Genomic DNA, 14,648 nt, shown 5'->3' with positions numbered 1-14,648 from the left:
TTGTGTGTGTGTGTGTGTGTGCGCGCGCATGTGTGTGTTGCCTCGGCGATGTCACAGTTGAGTCAATTCCCTTGAAAAATATCATTAATCATGAAAAAGGTTCTGCTAACATTCTTTTAAATGTCCGATTATATTCATATATGATGTATTTTTACTTGAATTCAGCTCTAAAATGAAAGAGCAACTGTGTCCATGAATATTTCAGAAATGAATTAATTCACTTTGGCAGTAGATTTAAACATCTTAACTCAACCTTTGCATCGCAATGATTTTGGTAATTAGGTTGTTTTTGGTTTTTAACCATTCATCATCCCAAACAGATGTCAGAATACCTTCAGGGCAGAAAAAAAGAGTTTTGTTTGTTCCCAAAATTTTTACCACAATAGGAAAATATCTCAATTAGGGTAAACAGATTTTGTTTTATCACCGGCCTCGCAGGAACTGCTCTCTCTGTCTGTCTGTCTGTCTGTCTGTCTGTCTGTCTGTCTGTCCCTTAAAAAAACATGGAATTCTATTCTAAGTTACTTTTGATGATGAAAATCTCAGATTTTGATCGAATGAAGAAGAAGACAAAGATGTGGAGACTGATAATGGCTCTGCCTCCTCTCAAGTGCTACTGATGATGCTACTACACGGCTTACATGTCCACCTAGTGGCGGTGACGGGTAAGACTATTTACTGTGTGAGCTGAGACATATAACAAGAGCTTGAGTGCTGTACTGCTGCCCATATCCCTTCTTACCAGTGGGGAAGATGGAGCTTTCACTATCTGCAGCATCTATTTACAATTTTTCCCTTAATTTTTGTTTTTGAAGGTAAATAGTTTCTCAGCAATATCCCTCCATTTATATTTACTTTATTTTTTTATTTATTTTTTTTTACAGGGGTTTATTTCCTTCACCTGTGATTTGGTTGACCAGACCAGTGAGACCTTTTCTTCTATCGTTCCCTAATTCGATAGAATTCTCTAATTCTGTTTTTTTTTTTTCCTGGTCTTTGTGCCAATGCTTTATTTTTGCGCCCATATTAAAATGTTTCATGTTTTTTAAAAGCTGAGGCAACATCTCTGGACTATTTCATCCTCTGTTTTATGGGTGATTGAGGAATCAATGACGACGAGAATCGTATTGTGCCACTGAGGAAACATGTTTTGAAGTGCACTGTCTTAACCCTCCGTGTTGCCACCTGTCAGGACGCAAGGAAGACATTGCCACTCTTCCAGTTAACTGTTCCAGCGATTGCAGACAACACGACGGCGGCAATGGAGAGAATTTCCAACGAAAGTGACTTTTGGCAGTTCAACGGATCCTGGCAGAACACGAGTGTCATTAACGGAACCGCTGGGCTGAATCAGACAAACCCTCTGAAGCGTAATGAGGAGGTGGCGAAGGTAGAGGTGACTGTGCTCGCCCTGGTGCTCTTTCTGGCGCTGACAGGGAACTTGTGCGTCCTGCTGGCCATCCACACCGCCAAACACAGCCAGTCTCGTATGTATTACTTCATGAAACACCTGAGTATCGCCGATCTTGTTGTGGCGATATTTCAAGTTCTCCCTCAACTTATCTGGGACATTACATTTCGATTCTATGGACCGGACATTTTGTGCCGGTTTGTGAAATACCTGCAAGTCGTTGGGATGTTCGCCTCCACTTACATGTTAGTTCTGATGTCCGTAGACAGGTGTTTGGCCATATGTCAGCCTCTCCGCTCTTTGCACAAGAGGAAGGACCGTTTCTATGTTGTGTTCTCATGGGTCCTAAGTATGATCTTCAGTATCCCGCAGATGTTCATTTTCTCCCTGAGAGAGGTTGGGGCTGTCGGATCAAGAGTCTATGACTGCTGGGGGGACTTCGTAATGCCATGGGGAGCCAAAGCTTACATCACATGGATCAGTCTTACCATATATATCATCCCAGTGGCCATACTGAGCATTTGCTACGGCTTGATAAGTTTTAAAATATGGCAAAATTTTAAAATGAAAACCAGGCGGGAGCAGTGTATAAGCCTGACGCCCAAAACCTCCAAAGACAACACGCTGGCTCGGGTGAGCAGCATCAAACTCATCTCCAAGGCGAAGATAACTACAGTCAAAATGACTTTTGTCATAGTCGTGGCTTACATCGTCTGCTGGACGCCCTTTTTCTCTGTTCAGATGTGGTCTGCCTGGGATCCAGCGGCGCCCCGTGAGGGTAGGTTGGGTTTTGATATACCAAGGACGAGCAGGCGCTGCGTAAGGGCAGATGTGCTGAATACACATCTTTAAACCACACAATACCCACATTTGCACTACATTTCCTGCTTATATTTCCACGTAGATATATTTTTTGTTGTTTTTGTTTCTTTGGTTGGTTGTTTTTTTTTTAAAGTTTTGTACCATTTGGAATCTTTCTCGCTATGTGCTATGCGAGCTTTACGCACGACGCTGTGAATGAGCTCACTGAACTGTGGCAAACTGAGACAACAAAACCCGATTTTGATGTGTGTTTACTCAGTTTGCGTGTGTGTTTTCATCGTCTGCGTGGGTCAGACACCAGGTTGGCTCAATGAGAGCCGCTGTTTGTGTGAGGTTAAGGGATGTAATCATCAAAACTCATTGTTGCACGCTGCTCTGAGGTGTCTATCAGCACCTAATACGATTAATAAACACATTGCACAACTTGCTATCACTTCAAAAATGCCAAACAGGGGTTTTAAACTAACTACTTAACACTGTATATTTTCTGAATTGATGACGTGTAATAATTCTGATCGTTGTCATAAGGGCTATTCGTTCCATAACTGATTATAAACACCCATTTCTCTTGTGGCCAAATGATGCTCTCAGCCTGCGTATCTATTTGGCAACAAAAGATAAGTGACTGGCCACTTAGTGCTCGAGCAGCAAGCAGAATCCTCCAAGTTTCCCTCCTCGCGCTGCAGAGAGCCACTGACGGCTAATCATTAATCAAATTAGTGTGCACCAGCGCGCGCCCGTTGTTTGTGCCTGTGGGGTACGCTGAAGTGCATCTTTGACATTTGGCAACAATAGGCTACTAAGCAGACATCGGCTGTATAATAGTCGTCGATCATGCAGGGCCACACCCAGGCAACCACGGAGGCCTGTTCTTATGTACAATTTGTTCTTACACACTGTAGGACCTGTTTTCATCCACGATTTAGTCTCATAGGCAGGAAGCAAAACCCGATGGTAGTTTGTAAGTTCGTGCTCCTGACAGCTACCTCTTGTAAAATTAAAGTTTTTGCAAGCCTGGGTGATTGGCAAAAAGTATAGAAGAGGCGTCAAAGGGCGTTGCTCCCCTCCTGTCAGACTAAATTGAGGGATAAAGAGGGAATTGTTTGGAAGAACACGTTTAAGCATTTAATGAATTAAGTCGGTTATAATGTTTGTACCCTCATTAGAAACGACTGGTATTTCTCTTCTGTGAGAGGTGATGATGTGTCAGTTTGTCATTCTGATCCAAACAGATCCATTAATTTGAAGACCTGAAGCTTTTACCACCAGGTGATTTCAAAGCTGCCAATGACCGGAAATGTTTGGCTACTGGAATTTCCTCAAACAAGATGTAAACAAACAAAATTTAAAAAAACAAAACAAAAAACAGACTAAACTTACAATAGAAATGCTAAAAATAAAACAGGAATGTCAGGAAGTTTCTCGGTGAGGAGACAGAGAACATGCTTTGATGTGCCAGGCCATTCTTCTTCTTCTTCTTCTTCTTCTTCTTCTTCTTCTTCTTCTTCTTCTTCTTCTTCTTCTTCTTCTTTCTTGTTTCTGTGGGTTTGCAGGTTCCAGCTGACTGATTTGGGCTGTGCTGTTCACACCACGCCTCTGACACTTTGGACATGAGCCATTAGAAAATAATGCGCCAACACTGACATCTTGCAAGAAAATGCACACTGCTTAATGCGCTGATGAAAAATTGGCTGTGAGGTTACAATGAATGAGAAATTATGTGAGCCAAGGCACACACACACACACAAAAACTGCTGAATTTTGCTCTGTTTGTCGAGGCTGCATCGATGCAGAGGGTGGAGCCACTGATGGCTTTGGTCCACGTGAACGACACTGAGAGGGGTTATAATTGACGGTTACACGTGGCAGTGTTTGTGTACAAAAGATACTGCCACCTGTGTGTGTGTGTGTGTGTGTGTGTGTGTGTGTGTGTGTGTGTGTGTGTGTGTGTGTGTGTGTAATGTGCCCATTAGAGTCAGGCTCAACAAAGTGACTTCAGACCAGAGAGCACTGATAGATAGATAGACAGATAGATAGACAGATAGATAGAAAGATAGATTGATAGATAGATAGATAGATACTGTAGATGGATAAAAACTCATAATTAAATATATTGTGTGAAACTAAATGTAATAAGACCACCATCATAAAATTGGAAAAGACTCCATTGTTCGTTACACTGGTTGCCATTTAAATTCACCCCTGCAGGCATCTTTTTTTCTATTTTAACCACCAATCAAGCTGGCATCTTAACATAAAATGGAAGTTTACTTCTTAAGGTTTGTTTTTTAAAAAGGTCACTCTCGATGGCTACATGATCTACAAGCAGCTTTTTCTTTTCTGAACGCATAAATTCTCCACCAAACGAAATTAAACAAAACACGAGCGATGCGGGAAACTTTTTGGGAGCGTAAGAAACAGGAGGTAAAATCAATGTCAGAGTGCTAAAATGTTAGTGTGCTGTTTGTTTGAAATGTTTGACATTTGAAATATTCCCAAATCAGAGGCATCTTTTTAAAAGTATGGGCGAAGTTTAAGTCCTGGTGCAATGTATCATTTTCCAGTGTTGATGTACCATGTAGGAGCACATTAGACCTACAGTATCACTGCTATTTTTGGAAGTGTCAGAGAACAGCAAATGCATGTCTAAAAACCCCATTTATCTACAAATAATGATCCAAGTGACATCACTGCTACCTGCTGTTTTCACATTTCACAACCAGACAGCTTTTATAATGTAGAAGACAAAAGCAACTGAAGGTTAAACCCAGACTTAGACTGCACACATGCGTGCACCCACACACACACACACACACACACACACACACACACACACACACACACACACACACACACACACACACACACACACACACACACACACACACACACAAACGCCTGCTGAGCCTTGTGCCCCTGATGGTGACTCACACTCTGTGTACTATTGATTTGCTTTAAGTACCTGATGGGAGGAAACTCAGTCTTAGTTCCTAAGTGTTACTTTAAAAAAAAGTTACTCCCTATCAAGTCCTTAGATAAATGTATGAGGAAGTTCTCTGCCAAGAAAAATAACTCCAAACAATTTTACTTCTCCAGTTTGGGTTGGAACAGTGTGAAATAGTTGAGGTACTTTGTCATGACTGTTTCAGAAAATACTGTGGGGGTTTTTTTCTGCAGTGTCAGTTGAAGAAGTACACAAATCCTTTGAGAGTAGCTGTAACCATTTAAATATACTACTCTGGTAAAAGTAAAATTCTTTGTTTAAAAAAAAGGAATTTTGAATCTAAGTTTCTGAACTTACGTTAGAGAAGTGTTTAACTTTGAGTTTATTTCAGTATGAATTTCAGAATTCAATCATGAGACAGTCTGATTAAGCCCTTTTGAAGTATACAGTTAAAGTACTGCACATCTACTACTACTACTAACTATAATCATGTTCATAAGGTTATATGCTAAATCCTTAACTAGTCACTGAAGTTGACAGATAAATATAGTGGAGTCCAACGTGTAATAGTTCCTTTGTTATGTAGTGGAGTCAAGACTCTCCTAAAATGCCAATACTCTACAAGATGGTACTCTGTGGATAAAAAATACCTCCACTAATGATTGCCATTCAAAGGTAAAAACATTCTTAAATGTCTAATTTTAAGTTTTTTTTTTTAATTTTATGGTATAATGGTGAGTTTCTCTGTCCAACTGCAGTATTTATACTGAGGATAAGTAGTAATAAGTGCACAGTATGACAACAAGTAAAATTGGACTATTAAATATCAGATCTCTGATGCCAAAAACTGAATTGGTAAATGAACTCAGTAAAACTTGTAAACAGTATACCACTGCAACTAATCTCGAAGGAAAAATCAACCTTCACGGGACTGTAGTAAAAATTTTCCGTACTGGCTGTATCTTCCCAATCAACTAAACATTGACTGAGCAATTTGCATGCCTGGGAAGTAAAACCTCAGCCCTCAGCTCATACATCATCACAAAAGATTATTGGGATTCAGGAATGCACAGCCTTGTGAATGCAAAGGTATCCCTTGGAGGTGACGCCAGGAAACAAGACCGTCACCCCTTGCAGTGTGAGACACACGTCATTGATGAGATCAGAGGACAGTGGGGTGAGGACCAAGGTTTTATTCATCTTGGGCAGAAAAGTTGGAGTTGAGTTTGTGTGGATGTCACTCAGCCGTGTGTTTTGTGCTCTACGGATGCCCCCGGCCATCAAAATCTCGAGTTGCCACTTCTCAGTTGAGCCGTTTACCGCTTGTTGATTTTTTGCACGTCAGGACATTTTTATGTTGTGAGGGAGACAGAATGTGTTGTTGATAATGATGTCCTGTGACAGAAGTAGCATCAATGGAAGATTGGTCTTTCTTTTCATTTGCTGCGTGATCAAATGTTCCCTGGTGTAACTCACTAAAGATGGTTTGATGATTATTCTGAATCAGATCCAGGATCTGCACCTTCATCCACGCTGCTCACACACAACAAGTTGTTCTTTTGTACATTTGTCTGTGGGGATCTACATTCTCTTTCTCATGTCTGCAGGTTTCTATTATAATCACTGCTGTCTGTGCCACATCTCTACTTGCTTTTATGGGCAACACTCCATTAATTTGCATTCATATCAAAATAGTGACACTGCATTCGAAGGGTTACTTACTGAATCATCTTCACACAGTTGATCTCGTGTTTTGGTCTCAAACCTTTTAATGGCTGATGATCAATTCTTATTAATCATACCAGTGACTGTCATGGCCTTTCAGATGTAATTTATGCTCTGCAATTTTGGAGTTGGAGCTGGGGAACTGCCATTATAGAGACAACAGGAGAACAGAAGACAAGCAGACAGACTCGGAGAACCAGGAGTAATCATTACACAGAGGTTAAATACAGGATGCCAGCCTTATACATGAGTTTGAAACTCATTTGCAAAATGTCAGCTGGACGGTGGACTTGACGTTACGTAAATGTCATCCAGTTTTGGCGTTGCCAGCGACCTGCTGTGATGTGTCACCGTGTTTCTATAGTGTCCATTTTATAGTGATTGCAGGGAATTTGCTTGATTTGAAAGACTTGTTTTTGCTCCTCTCAAGCGTCACTTCCACTGCAGTCTCCTTCACGGAGGAATTATATATATATATATACATTGAATTTTATTGACAGTTTATGGTCTATAGCTTTATACTTTTACTTGTTTTAAAACTAAATATGAAGATCAACCTCCTAACATGTTCATTTTGACAACTTAAACTTTCCCTTATAAAAAAAAAATCACTGTGTTGTCTTGTGTTATTGGTATAGTGTTGTTGGAGTGTATTATTCATGTTCATTAGTACTCTAGTCCTCGGTCTGATCTTCAGCTGCAAGTCATTCACTAATCTTTCCCGGGTTTCCCATCTCTCGCTATTCTTTCAAATAAATGTTGAAAATACTGGTAAACAAACAAAATTGTACTTAATAACCTGCTAACATGAAGTTTAATAGTCGACTAACAGTATATCTCTAAGTTTTATAGCAGTACACTTCAAACTGTACATTTGTGAATGAAAAAGCAGGCAAGAGGTATTTTTGCACAACGGTTGCTGATATCTGAAAAAAAACAGTGTCGCTCAAAATGTACTTCTTTTACTTAAAAAGTATTCAAAGATATATTTTTATAACTTAAAGTAGTGCCGTGCACCAGTATGTCGATAAAAGTAGGAGACTCTGGAACTTGGTAATTCTGGGATCTAATACTTTGAGAGAGAAAAAAGGTTTGAATGTAAAAAGTAAAAAATGTAAAAGTATTAGGATTATTTTTTGTGCATTGTGAATATCTGCAGCACAGTTTTGTAGTAACGGATCAGACATTTTCGGTCTAAAATAACAACAAATAAAAACAAATGTGCAAAAATGTATAAAAGTGAGTTCTTTGAGATAAGCATTCAACCACCAAGGAGGGTTATTTATCTATTTATCTGTGTGCAACGGCCATAATAACTGTATCAATGTCTCCTGCAGCCATGCCCTTCATCATCTCCATGCTGCTGGCCAGCCTCAACAGCTGTTGCAACCCCTGGATCTACATGTGCTTTGCGGGGCACTTGTTCCAGGATCTGAGGCAGAACTTCCTGTGCTGCTCTGCACGCTACCTCAAGTCCTCCCAAAGTCACTGTGAGTGTGACTTTGACTCCAGTCACAAGAGCAACTCCTCAACCTTCGTCATTAAGAGCAGCAGCATTCAAAGGAGCTTCACGCAGACTTCCAGCACGTGAAGCAACCGACCCACGTCCTGTCCCTGGAGGCCCCACCCACCCTGCCTTTCACCACATGCCACCACCCTCATAGGTCTCATCCACCCCTGCCTTCAAGATCAGAGAGGGGGAAATAAAACCTTAATACTTTACAGTGTAAAGTATGAAGTGGAACAGAAAAAAAAAGCTGTACATAATATTTTGGTGCAATATTTTGTTAATGAATATTTTCCAGAGATTGAACTGAACTGAGCAAGTAACTGAATTCTTTTGCTTCATCATTTGATGTTTTTTTTTATTTGCCCATTTGTTGTACCTTGTTGTTTCTGGTTGAGATGTACAGTACATATTTACATATTCGCAGGGGAAAGTAAAAGATGTGAGAATATTAACATGGTTTTAAATCAATCTGTTATTGCCACCAGCAAGAATTATGGATCTTGTTTGTCTGTGTTATGACGAGAATTACTTATCTGTTATAGATACTCTGTGCCATGTTGCTACATTTGTACTCTGTTCCATACATGTAAACTGTAAATGTGAGAAGTGTCACTGGTAATGATTTTTAAAAATCTTCTGAAACAAATAAAGCGTCAAGAGAAACAATGTGAAGAGGGACTATGTTTGTATTCACACCAAGCAAACACTCACATTTTTTTTTGCTTCTCCTGAGCAGTGGAGAGAAATCTTAAGTGATTGTCTTTTATTGTCCATTTTAACACTGAACATCCTGTTCCACTGCAGACTCAAAATGCATTATTCACTCGAGCTCTCGAGCTCTGGAGACTGTGCAGACTGCTGGAGTGAATTGAAGGGACATGTGTTTGTGGAGGTATCTTGAGGCCAGTTGCTGCATGCTTGCTGCATAATTCTGCAGAATGTGAGAGTAAAGGTACAAGTCATGAATTTACTGCTGTTACAGAGTTCCCTGTTGGAAGTCTGAGGCTGCTCCTTTGTTCTTCCATTTATGATTTCTTAAAACATTTCAAGCATTTGAATCCCTGAGGTCAGCTGTGACTCATTTGGTTTTTCCTTGATTTTAATCAAAGCACAGCAATTCCCTGTTAATGACAATTTAAACAACCAGCACAATAAAGCTGCAGTAAGATCTCAAGAGTATGTCAAGGACTTAAACTTTGAAATCAGTGAGACTGGTAATGACTCTAAATTTCATTTGATGCTTGAATTTAATTTGGCTAATTTATTTCTATTTTGTCTCTGCAAAATCACACATATTATAATGTATTATATTATATTATCCATCCATCCTTCCGCTTATCCTGTTAGGGTCATGGGAGGCTGGAGCCTATCCCAGCAGCCCTCAGGTGAGAGGCGGGGTTCACCCTGGACAGGTCACCAGTCCATCACATAGAGACACACAACCATTCACACTCACAGTCACACCTACAGTCAATTTAGAGTATCAATCAGCCTCGTCCTCTCTTGATGTCTTTGGACTGTAGGAGGAAGCTGGAGTACCAGAGAGAACCCACGCAGGAACAGGGAGAACATGCAGACTCACACAGAGAGATCCTGTGATGGAATTATATTATTCTATTCTATTCTATTCTATTCTATTCTATTCTATTCTATTATGTAGGTACAGTTATAAATATTATATATATATATATATATATATTTATTTATTTATATATATTTGACCTCAACAACAATACTGCCACTGTAACTGAGATTTTTATTTCAGAATTTCTTTGTTCCTTAGATGTCTTTAAAAGTCATAAACTAGAGACATAGCAGATCTAATCAAAGCCATGATCAGGATCAGGATCAAAGTTCCATCTCAAATTACAGCATAGATTACTTTCACATGTTCTACATATTAACTGTTTCTGCATCATTCCTGAGCTTAGAAATCTAAAAATAACTCAATTAGTATTACAGGTCAAATCTTTAGTCTATAATGTGTGTGTGTGTGTGTGTGTGTGTGTGTGTGTGTGTGTGTGTGTGTGTGTGGAATCTGCCTTCATGTTCATGTAACTTATTGTCTTCTTCTGAGCTGAACAGCAATTAAAGCTCCCATCGTCGTTGAATTAAAAACCGCTGAATAAATAATCCTCACTAATCACAGAGTTCATTAATCACAGTGCTACATGACGAGAGTGAGCTAATTCTGCTGCGGCGAACTCTTTTTGTAGATTAATGGTCTTGAATCTATCAAGGTTACACAGAAATTGACGAACGTAGTGGACAACAGCAGCCTCTAGTGGTCCACTGGCTGACTGACGGCATCAATAACAGGGATTTATATGCAAATGTCTCATTTATTGTCTCACATTTTCCACAACAGGGAATGGGTTCCTTCAATCATGGTTCCATTTAGAATACTAGCCCACATTTCTGCGTGTTTTAAATGTAAATTATTGCAGTCAGGGATGTGTCATTGACGGTAGATGTCGCCTAAAGCACAGGAAACCTGAAGAATCACACTGAAAAAAAGATGTACGTTGATTCCGGCTGGAACCTGACTATTCAGGTTATGAACAGAATTTATTTTTGGTGAAATGTTGTGACAGGTTCCGAATGTGATGCACAAACCAGAACGTTGGTAGAAAAGGGGTAATAATATATTTTTAATCACTGTACAAGTTGTGAAATGTTTATAACTTCATCATTAGAAAGTGTCCAACAATTCGTTACTACACATTCAAAATGACAAAAAAAAAATCGCTTTATACTTTCAAACCAACTATTTTTCTTGCTTTAGTAGTCAGGTTCAGACTTATTTGGTAAAATTCCACTCGCTTACTAAAGGAAGTAGTAGATCTACGTTATTGGTTCCAAACACATCGCTCACATCCACAAGTCTCCAAAAAAAAGGTTTTACTGATTACGACGTTGTCTCAAGATGAAATAAATCAGTATATGTTTTTGAACACAGAATTAGGACAACGTGTGGCAAAAAAAAGAAGGAAACTACAATGGTAGAAAACACTTTCATTTACTTTCTTTCTGTTAGCGAGAAGTTTAGTCTCATGTATGTTTCTGAAGTTCAATCAATATGAAGTTAAAAATAAATCAGGCGCAGCAACATACAACGTGAATATAACTGAGAAGGAGCAAATTTAATGCATGCGGGCAGGCAGCCAGGCAGCCAGGCAGCCAGGCAGCGACGTCCACAGGTGCAGCAGCATGTGGGAGTTCATTTCACTTGATGAATGAGTAGTCTGAGATTTCTTTGCAGTATAAACAAATGAGGGCAGACGGATCATCCTCATGGCAGGCGGCCCTCCTCTCCCTCAGTGAGGAGCAATGAGCCCTCCAGGATTGCCAGAGCTGTCAGAGAACCATCCTGTCCACTGCAGCTGTCACAGAGCTTCTGGTGGCACACCGGCCATGTCAGGACTCAGAGCTCTCTGAGCTTTAGGACCGGAGGGTGGGGAACAGTGAGAGGGAAGGTAGAGGAGAGACAGGGAGCAAGCAAGAGGCCTGAACTTTGGGTGTATAAAAAGATACCGCACTTCATCCCATCATACTATCAACACCGCTGAGTGAGTTCCTAGACTTCTTTACGCAGTGCCACGCGCACACTACTGAAGACTTTGCCCAGAGCTTCGAAGAAGGGATCACAGAAGGTCTGAATGATGAGGGAGTAGATGCGGCTGATGCACTGAGACTCAATCAGGCAGCTCTTGATGCAGGGAACCACAGCCCAGATGTGGCAGAAGGAGATGCAGGCAAACAGGAAGCCCCAGAGCAGAGCCACTGGGATACCAAAGACAGCAGACAGAATACGGTAGCACCAGTATTTGGACACAGTGAAGGTGGTGTAGCTGAGCTTCCATACGCCATCCAGGCTGTGTGTACCATCAGGCTCGGCGATGACATCCTCAAACTCCACCTAATAAGAAATTTTCAAGAAGCTTTCATCATTATACATCCCGAAGGGCGCACTGGTATTAAATGTAAAGGTTTATGGCAGAGTGTGTCAAATTTATGCAGGGAAGCCAATTATCTGTTGCAGAACACAGAATAAAAATGCTAATACACTACTTTTACAGAAGAGCTTTTAGCACTTTCTTGTGATGGTTTTTTTTAAAGTTTTAGTCTGACATTGTTGAGTATCAAATAAAATGATTTGGTCCTTAAGACAGCAAAAGGCTGTGGCATCTTGACAAAAGTGTACAAAAAGCATTCAAGTAATATATAAATACCAGTGAAGGGAAATATAGCTACAATATGTGCAGGGGGAAATGAATACATTAAGATATATGCAGCATGTGCAGCACTTCGCGAGTGTAAGTATACAGCATAGTTGAGCTATAAGAACATATTGATATATATGAGCTATATATATGACACAGGAGTCAAATCTGACTATGCTATAGGCTGCAGATATGTACAGCGGTGCGACACACAGATGGGAGGAAGCCAAAGTTTCCCTCATGTAAAATGCATGAGAGCAACTGTACATTTGGCTCAATTTGTTTTCAATTTTCTGTATTGGCCAGCTGGTATTATAGAAAAAGCTGCATTCTCAGCTATAAAATGTTAATTAGCTTGTCAGTAATCACAGCAGGCAGATGCTCTGCACATCTGAAATATGTTCTTTTCTTCCTGAACACAGGATAGGATCAGTATGGGACGTAATGAGTGTGTGTCCGTTTCACATAACAGCCTGAGATGATCCTCTGAATGAATGGCTGGGCATGAACCGCTTTATATTTTCTCTGCTCTGGTGTCTTTCTGCTCTGAGGAGCATTGCTACAGTCAGATCGTGCATAACACAACACCGGTGTTCTTTCCAGCAGTAATAGATGGACTTGAGTGTGATCCAAAGATCTGATTCTAATCTAATAGACCATTTTCTCATATATTTTAGCAGTCTGCTCTTTTTATGGTAAGATAAATAAAATAAAAACAGAAATGCAAACAGAAGATGATTTCATATCTCAGAAATGTGTCACTTATCTCCAGACCAAACAGTAAGGTTAAAAAAACTTGTCTTTCTAAGCCTCTTTATTAAGATTCATGTTTATCTATCTCACATCAGCTGTGATAGCAGACATGAGCAGGCCTGGGTGTGTTATTCCCAAGTGAACCATGCAGACACTGAGCATATGCTCCACTCATAAGAGATGATTTACATTCTCAGGAGCCAAGTTTACATGAAATCCTCTCAGTCAAACTAAATCTCATCCATACATATATTCACTTCTCACCTTTGGGAAAATCGTGGCTGGTGATTCATAGTGACAAGCACAGAATAAATACTCTTCAAAACTAAATAAAACTTGATAGCACAGTATATCAGTTTCACACATGATTCCAAAAATAAACATTATATTATGCACAGGTGACAGGAATAGCTTGGGAGCTGTGACAGGGGGGTGGGGGGTGGTGGGGTTTTCCAGCCACTGTAATAACCTGTTCTCTTATCTCTGTTTCTTTAGCAGCAACTTTATGCATTTTCTCCACATGCATCCATACATGCTAAAACTGGGATTATAATCTCAATCCAAGCAGTGACAGGGTGGTGTCTCCATGCAGCACAAACCTTCACCACGTCCTCATTGATCTGTTTGGGGTCTCTGTTAATGAGATCGATCTCCTTGGTGTGGCTGTCCTTGGCAATCTTCTCCTCATTGATGTTGTACTGGTACTGATCCGCCATGGTGGGCTACAGGACCTGGACGGGCCGGAGACACTGAGACTAAACCTTCCTGGATCAAACTGCACACACAGACCCCCTCGGTTCACTTGTGAACCCCTGTATCACCACTGTGACGCTCCTGCTGACATGCCAGTGGACAGCTGCTGCAGACGTCCTGGTAAAAATGGAGGCTTGACCCCCACCCTGCACACACACACACACACACACACACACACACACACACACACACACACACAAACACACGCACGCACGCACGCACGCACGCACGCACGCACGCACGCATACGCATGCACGGTAACTGAAAGTGTACACACAAACACACAATGTAACACACAGACAGAGAAGGCATGCCTTAATGAAGAGCCCAGGGTTGTGTCACATTTCACATTGAGTTGTGGGGCTGGCTGGGCAGGGTTTACACCGCGGCACGAACTTCCACCACAGAGTGAAGCTTAGTACCACACTAACACACCCTCCTGCTCCGGGTAGATTTGGAATGCAGAGTTGTGTGTCTTAATATTGACTCTAATTTGCGAATAACGAG

At 40.7% G+C, this 14,648-nt stretch overlaps 2 protein-coding genes across 2 annotated transcripts; one reads left to right on the top strand and one right to left on the bottom strand.

The window, feature by feature from the left end:
- Positions 1-580: 580 nt before the first annotated feature.
- oxtra (oxytocin receptor a) lies at positions 581-9,058 on the top strand. Its single transcript, XM_086200752.1, has 2 exons — positions 581-2,189; positions 8,240-9,058. Exons 1-2 carry the CDS (start codon positions 1,262-1,264, stop codon positions 8,491-8,493), a joined length of 1,182 nt encoding a protein of 393 aa, XP_086056878.1. The 5' UTR covers positions 581-1,261; the 3' UTR covers positions 8,494-9,058.
- Positions 9,059-11,009: 1,951 nt separating this feature from the next.
- Positions 11,010-14,197, bottom strand: cav3 (caveolin 3). The gene is made up of 2 exons (XM_086200751.1): positions 13,988-14,197; positions 11,010-12,331 (listed from the first exon to the last, which is right to left on the bottom strand). The coding sequence occupies exons 1-2, from the start codon at positions 14,102-14,104 to the stop codon at positions 11,990-11,992; spliced, it is 459 nt and encodes a 152-aa protein (XP_086056877.1). The 5' UTR covers positions 14,105-14,197; the 3' UTR covers positions 11,010-11,989.
- Between the last annotated feature and the right edge of the window lie 451 nt (positions 14,198-14,648).

This window comes from Aulostomus chinensis, chromosome 3 (genome assembly GCF_037954235.1).
Source record: "Aulostomus chinensis isolate RoL2024-O1b breed Wild chromosome 3, RoL_Achi_v1.0, whole genome shotgun sequence".
Taxonomy (NCBI): Eukaryota; Metazoa; Chordata; class Actinopteri; order Syngnathiformes; family Aulostomidae; genus Aulostomus; species Aulostomus chinensis.
This window is presented reverse-complemented; position numbering and strand designations above follow the sequence as displayed.

Bases quoted from the DNA above. Each gene is read 5' to 3' on its own strand.
- oxtra (XM_086200752.1), top strand. From the start codon at position 1,262: ATGGAGAGAATTTCCAACGAAAGTGACTTTTGGCAGTTCAACGGATCC. The intron at 2,190-8,239 runs GTAGGTTGGGTT...TGTCTCCTGCAG, and splicing joins TCCAGCGGCGCCCCGTGAGG to CCATGCCCTTCATCATCTCC.
- cav3 (XM_086200751.1), bottom strand. From the start codon at position 14,104: ATGGCGGATCAGTACCAGTACAACATCAATGAGGAGAAGATTGCCAAG. The intron at 12,332-13,987 runs GTTTGTGCTGCA...ATTTCTTATTAG, and splicing joins TCAATGAGGACGTGGTGAAG to GTGGAGTTTGAGGATGTCAT.